Here is a 12654-nt window from a genome sequence, read left to right as displayed (position 1 = left end):
TATTAATTATATATATATATGTATAATTATATAGATATATTAACGGTAAAAGGCCCAAAAACGCTTGTAAACAAATACATTTCGGACTTTCCCCAAGCACTTTGGTAAATGCTGAAATTTAGCAACTTTCATAAAATTTGAATTCTCGTCATTTATTGATCATCACCATCCTGATGTTAATCGAAATCATAATCAATTAACTAATTAGTCATTCAAGCTCGTGAAAATTCGTAATGCGATTTATCCAACCTTTCATAAATTCGAAGGTTTGTCATTTATTAATCACATCGATCCTGATGCTAATTACGATCCTAATTAGTTAACTAATTAGTCATTCAAATTCGTTAAAATTAGTAGAATTGCGAATTTATTAGCATGTGTATCATGGGCCATATATGAAATGAATATTCCTATTTGATAGTCGTAATTATCGTATTATCGTATTATGGGTTAGGAAGAGATCGTTTTAATACTAGTGATTTCAATATGAAGAATAAAAGTTGATTGAGATTTCGTAGAAAAAAAAGGGACATCTTCCGAAAAGTCACAGGATGGCCAAAATTGCGTGAAAATACGGGATGTTCCGAGAAATACCCGACGTATGGTCATTATTAATATAACAGCATAGTAGTATTAATTGAATAATAATTTTAAAAGTGCAATAAATGTGCTGAAGGGCCCTTTTGTGACAACCGTGGAAGATATTAACCGTGGATATTCAAAATATAAATCGGCGTTTTTTTCATCTTTTCAGGGAAAAAAAAAAAATGTTTGTAACAATTCGACGGGAACCACCAAAATTCACAGCATATTATCAGTAGGGCAACCACATGTCCCGTATTTTACGGGCCATTCTCGTGCTTCCACGTAAATTTGACTGTGCCGACTTCATTTATGCAATTTCCATGCTTATTACTAGTACAACGAAGTTAATTTGAATTTAAAATGTTCACTGGAATCGTAAATGAAGGTGATTTTTTGTAAATCATAAAATATTTTGATAATTACGTGACTATAATTATTAAATTCTCATCTCGCGCGTTTGCCACACGCTCAGCATTTTTTCGGTAAATTACAGTTCAATTCACCGCGATTTCCAGTGTCCCGTCGTTTCTCACCCTTTTTCAGAAATTTTAACAGTTTGTAATTTTGCTGACATTCTCAGTGATGTCCCGTATTTTTGTTCATATAATTTCCCATATTTTTCTAACGAAATATGGTCATCATGCCGTGATGAGCGATTTTTTTTTCCTGAGATAATTTTTTTTACTGTGATTTGTAGCAGCTGGAAATGTCACAAAATAGAACATGTGAATATTTTTAAATAATTGTATTTCATTAAATGTTCGATTAGGCCGGTGGTTCTCAACCGGGGGCCATGTGGCCCCCTTGTGGTACTGGGATACTTCAAGGGGGCCACGGAAGAAAATGGAGAAAGGAGCCATGACAGGTGGTTTGGAGAGCTGAGAAGAAAAATTAAGGCGTGAAGAAATAAAGATTTTATATTAGTGACTAACACTCATATATAGTGAGAGAGAGAATCCAACAAAACCACCCATAAAACCAGGGGCTTCTTTAGGGCATGGACCCACCCAGGCCTCGCTGCCTACATTTTGCAACAAGTTCCCTAGGATGGGGTTTTTCCTCAAGTCCCCGGCTAAATATTTCGGAACCCCTTCCCTATATGAAATTTATTGTATGAAAAAAAAAAAAAAATGATGAAAACCATATTAGGCCCCGGGCTGTAGCTCTGTGAGTCCCACTCTTGTGAGGGGCCTCATGCCCATAACTGACCCCATCTTATGATATTTTGTATAGTACAATAAATTTTGAAAATAAGTAGGAAATATGTAGGCTGTTTATTTCCAGCTAAAGTATGGGACTACCATACCATCACTTTGCCTAAGGTGGAGGCCCCATGATGTTGTCCTGGTAGAACTCGGACTAGCGGGGAGATCAATAAATTCTAGGCTAGTGGTCTGGAGGCCAATTTTCTTTGCAAAATTTTCGTTCAGTATAAATTCACTGAAAAAAATCATTTCAATACATATAAAGTGTCTTGCTTCTAGATGAGAGTTGAAAACTCTGGGGGTAAGACAGGGGAGCCACGAGAAAAAAATATGGTTCAAAGGGGGCCACGGGCAAAAAAAGGTTGAGAAACACTGGTCTAGAGCGTTCACCCGGAAAGTGAGAGGACGTGGGTTCGATTCCCCGCAGGGGCAGTTGAATTTTCTCTCTTTCCAAAATATATCTTCGCAACAGCCAGTTGTTAAAAACCTTCGTATGGTAGCGGAGAGTAACGTCATCCTTGTAACTAACCCCCCTCCCTCCCTTGCGATCAAAAGTCAGCAAATCCGATGCTGACGTAATACTAGAAATAGCAGTGTTGTGTGAATATCACTATTTTTAGGTATAAACTACGGAAATATTCCTCATATTTCGATCGCTTTCCTCCCCACATCTTTTCCCGCGGCACTCGAGTGCGATCACTTCTCGAAGTGTCCCCCCCCCCACTTATATTATTAGGATAGGTGGAAGGGTAGAAGTGGAAAACCCTCCCCCGAATAACTTTATTTGTAGAAATATTTGTTGGTTTCATTGTTTCATTTTTTCACGCAAGAAACGTAATTATTGACACCCAAAAATGCAGCATAAAAAGCATTCGCTACGCTTCCAGTATGGAAATATTGACGGTACACAAAGAAAATAAACAAAAAAATGAAATTTGCCAATTTTTCCATAGAAATATGCATGATTTTCAATTCAGACTACTCAAATACATGTACCCACACACGGTGCATGATAAATTAGCTTAAAACTCAAAATGTAAATCATTTTCGGTTTGGTTGAGCACGTGCGCACGAAAGACGTTTGACGGGAAATATATGAAAATTATACTCGGTACTTGCTGTTTTCATTTGGTCGTCCACACCATTTTGAAGTGCGTCGAGAACTTGACATCAACGATTCTGGTGACATTTTTTGACCTCACTACCGCTTTTTTAACGGCGAAAACAAGCCCTTCGACGGACATCTTGAAGCTACACGCAAGCGACCAGAGCGGCGAAAATAAAATATCTTGAACGCACTGCTATTATCGCTTGTGGCGGAATTCCCGTTCTGCTGCGATGCGCGCCCGCCACTATACGCAGGTGCATTGGAATCAGCGTGTTTGATTTCGCTGCTCGGATCTATTCTCCCATCGTTGCTTTGCTCTTCGTTTCACTATGTGTTCAGCCTAAATTCATCTTCGCATCACCAGCTGTTGAAATGGATAGTGGTCAGTGACGTAATCCTTTGTTAAGTCACCATCTGGTGGCAATGTGAGTAATTGTGAGCTCTGTCTTACGTTAGGTCCGACCGTCCAGCGCACACGGACCCCAAGGAAAGATTGATGTTCGTTGCCTTTTTGTGGTCTGGAGTGCTTACCAGGTGAAGTGGGAGGACGTGGATTTTCGATTCCCCGCAAGGAAAGTTCACACAATTTCTTTCCTGAATTCATCTTCGCATCAGCCCAGCTGTTGAAAACAATTCTGACTTTAGTTGTATGAAAGTCGGAATCTCTGGAGTTTGGTGATGGAATTGTTCTAACATGTACGCTCCAATACTATCTGTTTCCAGTTTATCAGGCTCTCGGGGTAAAAGGCTTATATCCCTCTTGGGACAGAGCCTGGATCACGACTGATCTTACAGTTTATCAGGCAAAAACACGGTTTATTTTTATTTACCTTATCGCAGCACTTGGAATATCTTTAGGATGCCATCTTCTCAGATGCTTGTCAATAGTTGATATCATCGTCGCTTCGGGCTGTTTAATACGCCCTAACCGTGAAACACACCGGAGACCGAGCTCAAGAAATTACCAGCAACAGGATTCCCGAGACGATTTTCTTCAGTGAATTCTCTGATGTTGAATCCCGTCCTGACGAATGCTGTTATCGGGTTGATGGACACGTCGGCGTTTTCCGGCTGCTCGTAGAGGAGAAATTTGTACAAGTGCGGTCCTGTCAACAAGAAATCATCAATGAATGAGAGAGAGAGAAAAGATTGCAATTCAATTTTTTTTTCAATTTATTATGCATTATTAATATAAATTACTATTGAAAATATCAGTAAAATATTTTCTAATTGCAATTACGTGTACATTTCTCCCCCCCCCCCCAGTATATAAGGGGCCGTTCAAATATCACGTCATAATCGATGGGGGGGGGGAAAGGAGCTACAGAGCCACTTTAGCACGCTCATCTGGTGAGCGATTTTACTAGTCCTGTGTAATTAAAATTCGCTGCGCTAGTCAAAACCGGTTTGCTCGCCAGCTACTCACTCACTCGCCGGAAAATAGCTAGTAAACTCGCCCAATGTAATTGAGCCGTAACATACATCTTTCCAAGTCCCTTTGTGTTGTCCGTAGCCTTTGTATCGTCATGCTTGTGAGTGTCCGTGTTTCAGCTCCGTATGTCAGTGCTGGTAGCACGCACTGGTTAAACACTTTTTCTTTTCAGGCATAACGACGTGTGGGTCTTCAGATTCGTGTCCGGAAAATTCACCGACAACAATTCACCACTAGGAAAATTCATCGACTAATAATTCACCGACAACAGTTCGATGCGAGTCAGTTAGCGTGGGAGTGAGCGATTGAGTTACTGAGTCAGTGAGAGAGGAGTGAGTGAGTGACGTACTGAGTACGTGAGTTAGTGAGTAAGTGACCTAGTAATTGAATGAGTGAGTGAGTAACCCAGTGAGTGAGTGAGCGGCCTAGTGAGTATGGAGAGTGAGTATGTGAGTGAGTGACCTAGTGAGTATGTGAGTGAGTGAGTGACCTAGTGAGTATGTGAGTGAGTGACCTAGTGAGTATGGAGAGTGAGTATGTGAGTGAGTGACCTAGTGAGTATGTGAGCGAGTGACCTAGTGAGTATGGAGAGTGAGTATGTGAGTGAGTGACCTAGTGAATATGGAGAGTGAGTATGTGAGTGAGTGACCTAGTGAGTATGTGAGTGAGTGACCTAGTGAGTATGTGAGTGAGTGACCCAGTGAGTATGTGAGTGAGTGACCTAGTGAGTATGTGAGTAAGTGACCTAGTGAGTATGTGAGAGTGACCTAGTGAGTATGTGAGAGTGACCTGGTAGTGTCACAAATGATTGATTCACTCCCTCACTCACTCGCTCATGGACTCAGTAGCTCGCTCGCTCACTCAATCACTCACTCGCTCAATCCCTCACTCCCTAGCTTTCTGACTCGCATCGAACTGTTGTCGGTAAATTTTCCTAGCTGTGAATTTTCCGGCGGTTAATTTTCCTAGCGGTGAATTTTCCGGCAGTGAATATTCCTAGTGGTGAATTGCATCGCGATGAATTGCATGGCGGTGAATTTTCCGCAAACCCTTCAGATTTACACAGTTTTCGTCAAAAGTACTCCATCCGATCCTGATTCTTCTGTTTATTTCATCAATGATTCTGTTGTTCCAGGTATACTCGTATTTCTTTTACCTCTGTATTCTTCAGCAGAATCTTCTTCAAAGCAAAGTAGTTGAACAAAACTCTAGTATTCCGCAGATTCATTTTAAACCCACCTGAACACTTGCCTTCGCCAGTTCTTGTACCATTCCCTCTAGTTCGTCTGTATTACTGCTGGTAACAACAATGTCGTCAGCAAAATGCAAATGGTTGACAGAAATCCTCCATTTATTTTCATTCTTTTCCCATCCCAATCGAGTTTTCTGAACACTTTTTGTGAGATAGTATCACCGTGTCTGCCTCCTTTTCCAAATTTAATCTTTGCTTTTCCTTTAGGGGTCATTCAAGTATTACGTCGGCATCGGGGGGGGGGGGGTTTGAAGGTTGCTTACGTCATCAACCACCCCTTTTGAAGATATGAAATATTCTAAGCTGCTGATGCGAAATTTTGCTGACGGGGGCGGTGGTCAGTGTTTTTCTGACAAGGGGAAAGGGGGTCGAAAATGACTGAAAATCTGCTTACGTAATACTTGAATGGCCCCTTATCCAAACAAATCGCTGCAGTTGCTTTGTCATATATTTTCTTAATGGTGTTGAGATGCATGTCTTCGCTACTCAAATTACATCTACAGAGATTAGACATAGTAGCCTCCCTTACCTCAGCGTTAGGCTTCTAAGGTGGCAACAGTCTGGATGGACAGCGAGAGCGATTCTAAGAGACCATGGTTCGATCCCCGACGGAAACAACTGGTCTAAATTTTTTTGTAAAGTCCATCTCAGCATTATCAAGAATTTTCTTTCTCTGTTGTGCACCTTAAATTCCATAGAGGAATATGGGCGAGGTGCATGTGTGGTTTAGTGTAGTGGTGCTATTAATCTCACCGCATGTTTATTACAGTTATCACAGTAAAAATTTCCATCATTAATTCGGCCTCCTCCTCCTTAATGCTCTGTGTGTGTGTGTGTGTGTGTGTGTGTGTATTATGTTAAATTCATTACCTGGAACGTCTAAGGAAATAGGTGGTAAATAATTTACGAGGGTTCTCCTCCCTTCATCAGCATCATTCCCTGGAATATCAGCGACAATCCAATGCAGAAACTGCTCGGGAAGTTGTTTGGTGTTTAACAGTCCATTGAGATCTGGAAATTTTGAAATAATTCGTCGAACAAATATCGGTCATATGATATGTACATATATATAATAATATACATCATATAAATTATATTAATATGATGACAATACATATGATAGTCCACTCTTCATTCCGATTCATGATAATTCATCAAAGTAACGTAATCGTCACTAACACTTTGTACAGGGCCCAACTCCAACCGAAACGGTGAAAGTGTCTTTTTCGGTCCTCTTTTTTAGGGGACTGAAAGTGTGCAGGGTCTTAAAAAGTGTGCAGCGTGGAGACTCTGCCACGAAGCTGGGCAGGAAGTTATCTCGGTAAGTCCAGCGGCAAAGTTCTGGCGTTCATTCATTTTTAGTCCCCCTTCTTAGGCGAAATATTGCCAACATCAACTCGCACTCTACTATAGCATTCCTAGCGGAAGAAAGATTTTTTTTTTTTACACTACTCCCGCTATTCGCGATCCTCAATGCGTGGTCCGCGGAACATCGGTGCTCCGTGAAGCCACTTCAAATGTGGTTCCGCGTAAAAAAATCAAATAGGCAATTCGACAATTTTTGTAAAAGAAAAATCAATACAATGTAAAATAATTTTTGCATGGGATTATGATAAGGGGCCATTCAAGTATTACGTAAGCAGATTTTTTGCCATTTTTGACAATACCCCCCCCCCCCTTGTCAGCAAAAGTCAGCAAAACACTGACCCCCCTCCGAAGGTTTTTAACAACTGGCTGTTGTGAAGATATATTTTGGAAAGAGAGAAAATTCAACTGCACCTGCGGGGAATCGAACCCACGTCCTTTCACTTTCCGTAACTTTACCTCCAACAACTGTCCTTCACTTTCCAACAGCCAGCAGTTGCGAGCTTGGCCCGAGCCTGGTCCGGCCGTCCATGTACGGTCTTTCAGTGTACACGAGCTCCAAGGAAAGATTGACAGATTCGGTGCCTCTGTGATGCAGTGGTCTAGAGCGTTCACCCGGAAAGTGAGAGGACGTGGGTACGATTCCCCGCAGGGGCAGTTGAATTTTCTCTCTTTCCAAAATATATCTTCGCAACAGCCAGTTGTTAAAAACCTTCGTATGGTAGCGGAGAGTAATGTCATCCTTGTAACTAACCCCGCTCCCTCCCTTGTCATCAAAAGTCAGCAAATCCGAACCCCCCCCCCCCCCGATGCTGATGTAATACTTGAATGACCCCTAAGCAAACGCGTGAACATTGAACGTTTTAATTAAATTTGTGGTATCGTAAACTTAATGTCCCCAAATCCATACATGCTCAAACCTTGGCCATAACGCAGTTACTTAAGTGGTTCCCAGTGCGGTTCTACACCACTCAAGTTACCCGCGGCACATTCCCAGATTACTTAAGTGATCCGCGGCATATAATTACGGATCACTTGAGTGATGCGTGATATAGTTCCCGAGCACTTAAGCTGCCCGGACACATTTCGAGATCACTAAAATGGCTCTGTAGGGCACTTATCAATAGTGGGGGGGGGGGGAGCGAATGTTACTTCATTTGCCCACAAACTATCAAAAGGTTTTTCTCGTTATTGGCGCACCGAGTAAGCTGCCATTAAGAACATTTCATATGTTCATAAAGGGTGGTTGATGACGTCAGCGTCATCCAAACACCCCTTCTCCCCCCTTGTCATCAAAAGTCAGCGAATGGGACACCCCCCCCCCCCTCGATGATGACGTAATACTTGAACGGCCCCTCACTACTCAGGAAACTCACTACTCAAAAAAAAATCAGGACTGCGACTACAAACTCCCGCTTGCATTTCATATTAATGATTTTGAATAGTCCTTCCAACTTACCCGGTCCCATCATGACTAGGGTATACAGCTTACTAGCGTCAGCATCACCGAATGAGACAGTCGGTTCGGGTCCTGATTGGAGCAGAGTGACTTCGTTTCCCAAATTCACTTCGATGTCCTTATATGCAACCTGCGCAACAGAAAGTACCTTCTCAGTTGATGAAATAAGCGCAGTTAAATGAAACTATGATTTGAGAGCTCACGTGTGTGATCGAATTCCTTGATAACTCCATTAGAATTCTCTAGCGCGTGCATAATTAACCCGTCCAATGATTCTGACGTAGTATTACGTCGGAAGCTCTGTGGAAGCTATACAGAAAAACTATCCTTTTGCTTTGTAAGTGTGTGCGCCGATTCGAGATAAGAAACTAACCTTGACAATTGTGTGAGTAGATATAAAAATGCTTTTTTCCCTCGAAAATGTTTTTCTCCGTTTTCCTTTGTTTCTGTTTGAATGGGTGGGAGGTGTATACTAAAATAACTTTTTAGGCCCTGATTACACTATAAAAGTTTGATAAAAGTTATTCGATCAAACTTGAAAAATGCAACCAATAAGTGCATCTGTTACATTTGAGCGAATGTAATCGATGCACTTATACCTACCTGTATGGGGTGGGGGGAATGTATAGGGGGACGTATTGGCCTTTTTCTTCCCGCACGCGTCGGTGGCGTGTAAAAGATCTTTTATCAAACTTTATAGAGTAATAACGAATAACGCCCTTACGGAATTTTAAACTGAATAGGTGGGTGCAATCAAGTTTGCGCAGATTTAGTTAAATTTTTACTTCTCGCATTAAACGTTAGCGCCCTCCCGGGTAAGGATTCCGATGCCCGGGCTAGACCGGAAGATTCTACGCCAAAATAACGCCAATCAGGAAGATTCTACGCCAAAATGAAAAGAAACGAAACAGGATGCTGTGTTTCTAAATGAGGCAAACTTGCTAGATAGTCTGAATGACGTTTATGGCAACCCCTTAGGAGGCCTTCTATCTCTAGGATGTGCTGGCTAAACTCGGGCGAATTAATCTCGGAAAGAATGCGGATGTCCGTGTCTGACCAACACCTTCTATAGCGGATAGCCTCATCGCGAAGCTTTGACGTCACTTAAGTCGTCCATTCCACCTGTAGCCACTGGATATAGCAGTCCGACGTATGCGAAATCTTTACCTTTTCTTGCAGCATATCCAATGACTATAGGTGAAATGGGCGACTTTATAATCGCAGCCGATTCACAGTACGGAACCGGATTGTGCAGGCACGAGCCTAGGATAAGGTGGCTAGATCACGTGACTCAGGACACCGAGACAAATCCTGATAAAAACCGGGAAACCTTGAGAGGAAAAAAAAAATGTGCGAAGATATTATTTAGTGTTAAATTTTTGTACGTCCATGGATAAAAATACTTATTAGAACTTAAAGCCGTACGGTTAAAAAGTACTGTTTAGTCTTCTTCAACCTTTTTACCCTAATTGCAAACCGCTGAAAATTAAGTGAACATTTTTGGGAGCAAGCATAAATGGGAGAAGTAATTTGCAAACCAGTGTGGGATAAACCACCTATATATACGGGGTGATTATAAAAAAACTATCCCGACATATGGGCCCCTAACTATCATACCATTCACAGAAACTGAATGAAATTTTGGCATAAGGTATTTTGAGGTATGCGCTCAAGAATGATATGGAAAACAACAGTGCCACTCTAACAGTGAGAAAATTTCGAAAATATCAAATGGCAACACCAAGTTTTTTGTATTGGAATGCGATCTCCATACTGAAAAACACTAAATAGCGTTGGAATGGCACCTGTAGCACGAAAATCTCCCGTGCACCAGAGCATTAATGTTCGTTTCATTCGTCACACCGTTTCTTCGGCTGAGATCCCACAAGGCCTGATTAGTCCTCCACAAGGTCATGTGGAAAACACAGTAAAATGCTTTATTTTATGCTGCTTCTCTGTCCTTATTGGTTGTCCTCACTTTTAGCCTATCTACCGCCGATGATTTTCATGCTACAGTTGCCGTTCGAACGCTATTTAGGGTTTTTCACAATGGAGATCACATTCCAATACAAAAAACTTGGTGTTGCCAATTGATATTTTCTCACTGTAACCGTAACTGTTAGAGTGACACTGTTGTTTTCCATATCATTCTTGAGCGCATACATCAAAATACCTTATGCCAAAATTTCATTCAGTTTCTGTGAATGGTATGATAGTTAGGAGCCCATATGTCGGGATAGTTTTTTTATAATCACCCTGTACAATAGTACATATATACTTCTATTATAGGAGGAAAATTTCCTAACCTTCTCTGACTTATTACAGTAAAACTTCCCTTTGACGTGATGTAAAAATGAATCCATTTGAGCGAAAGAAATGTCGGAAGACGCCGCTGCGCATGATCAAAATATATACATATATTTTTAAAATATATTTCCAACGACCCTTCCACAGTAAAAATATAGACCCTTGCATATTACGACATGAACTTTTTGCAGAACTCAAAAACGAAAATGCAATACATACTTGGAGCTTAGACGTTGGTGCTACGGGTACTGTATTCGGAGTAATTTCGAATTCGACAAACTTCTGCTCGACGGCGTCGTCTTGCGACGAAACAACTACAACGACTGAGGCGAGATACAACATGCTCAGCGCGACACCTGTCGTACACCACGAGCGTATTTTTATCGGAGACATTTTTTCGATCCTTAAAAAAAGTTATTTCGGGGACTTCTTTAAAAACGAAAACATTAGCTCGAAAGAGTATTGAAGAGAAAGAAGCTAGAGCACAGGAGTTTTTCAGAGACCGCTGCTCAACCGAAGAGTCAGCTCTACATTGAAATGAACTGTTGATGCATAAAAATCCTATCACCAAATGTTCTCCCGAGAGAACGAAAGAGAACTGGTTCTCAATGTCTGAAATATAGGACAGTCTAATCGTGATTCAAGTTCCTGAGCTGAGCTGAGCTGAATTAAGATTTGTTTGCCAGTTCCATGCCACTATTTTTGAGTCAAGTTCCTAAATCTCTGAGAGTTCTTGTTGAAAACCTTCTATTATGTCGGAAAAAATTGATAACATTGGTGGATTACCTGTCCTGTCGAATTAGGGCAAAGCGCTACCGTTCCATACCCTGAAGGGGGGGGGGGAGTATCATCTGTTGAATAATGCATGGCTTCGACAATGGAAATATGAATATTTCATAGTTGTCAACGAAAAAACGGTATAGAAGGCCATGATTGGAATACCAATTTTTTTTTTTTACACAAATACAAAGATATACTGCGTTTCCAAAAGTCTCAGTGTCCTGTTTGGAGTTTAAGCATTTTTTCTCCGCTTATCAAGTCATATTTTTGCTCTCCCAAGAGTGACTTATTAACCTCTTTAGTGCGTCACCCGGTTAACACGTCACTCCGCTTACCGTGTCACTTTTTGGAAGTCCCAATTGTCCTCAGACAGGAATTGGCACAGCTATGTGTTACTCCGTTTAACGAGTCACTCCGCTTACTAAGTCATATTTTTGCTCTCCCAAGAGTGACTCATTAATGAGGTTTGACTGTATATATAGTTTCCTAATGTGAGCATACACATGCAGGGTATGCACAGTGCATATGTTACGGTGAAAGCCCGAAGAGAACCATGGCCACCACAGTTTTACAGATTGCAACTGATAAACCCCACATTGGGAGTGACTATAAAATCTTTTCATATTTATGAAGATTAGAAAATTCCCAATTTTACAAATTTTCTCGAATTTGAACGACTAATTAGTGAATTAATTAATATTCTAATTAGCATCAGGATCGTTATGATTAATAAATGACAAGTTTCCTAATTTATGAAAATTAGAGAAATCGCATTTTTATACTAATTTTCATGAAAAATGCTAAATGTCAGATTTTACCGAAGTGCTTGGTAAAAGTCCGAAATGAAAACGTCAAGCTTATTTCGGACTTTCACCAACTCGACCTGGTAAAACGTAGGATTTACCACTCTTTGGGCTTTTACCGTAACATATATAACATTTTGATCTTTTTTCGTACGTGAATTTTTGTAAATAAATGAATGTTGTGATTGTTGACAAGTCGCCTTATAATCAGAGTGGAGTCAGAGATATGCATTATCAAATCAACGACAAATACAGGTCGGGTTAGAACCAACTACAGTCAATCCTCGGGCCGCTGTGGTGGTCGAAGTTCCGGGTTCGAACCCCACCGTCGCCATAGTGGTGGTCGGCTGAAGTTGGT

The 12654-nt window shown here is 41.0% G+C and overlaps 1 protein-coding gene across 1 annotated transcript; it reads right to left on the bottom strand.

The window, feature by feature from the left end:
- Positions 1-2732: 2732 nt before the first annotated feature.
- LOC149083862 (protein D1-like) lies at positions 2733-11406 on the bottom strand. The gene is made up of 4 exons (XM_089235414.1): positions 10933-11406; positions 8407-8536; positions 6453-6593; positions 2733-4004 (listed from the first exon to the last, which is right to left on the bottom strand). The coding sequence occupies exons 1-4, from the start codon at positions 11104-11106 to the stop codon at positions 3823-3825; spliced, it is 627 nt and encodes a 208-aa protein (XP_089091540.1). The 5' UTR covers positions 11107-11406; the 3' UTR covers positions 2733-3822.
- Positions 11407-12654: the final 1248 nt, after the last annotated feature.

This window comes from Pholcus phalangioides, unplaced genomic scaffold, assembly GCF_987345545.1.
Source record: "Pholcus phalangioides strain wild (caught in Gottingen) unplaced genomic scaffold, Ppha-v1.0 ptg000008l_1, whole genome shotgun sequence".
In the NCBI taxonomy this organism is placed as follows: domain Eukaryota; kingdom Metazoa; phylum Arthropoda; class Arachnida; order Araneae; family Pholcidae; genus Pholcus; species Pholcus phalangioides.
Note: the sequence above shows the minus strand (reverse complement) of the source record. Positions and strands in the feature narration are given on the sequence as shown.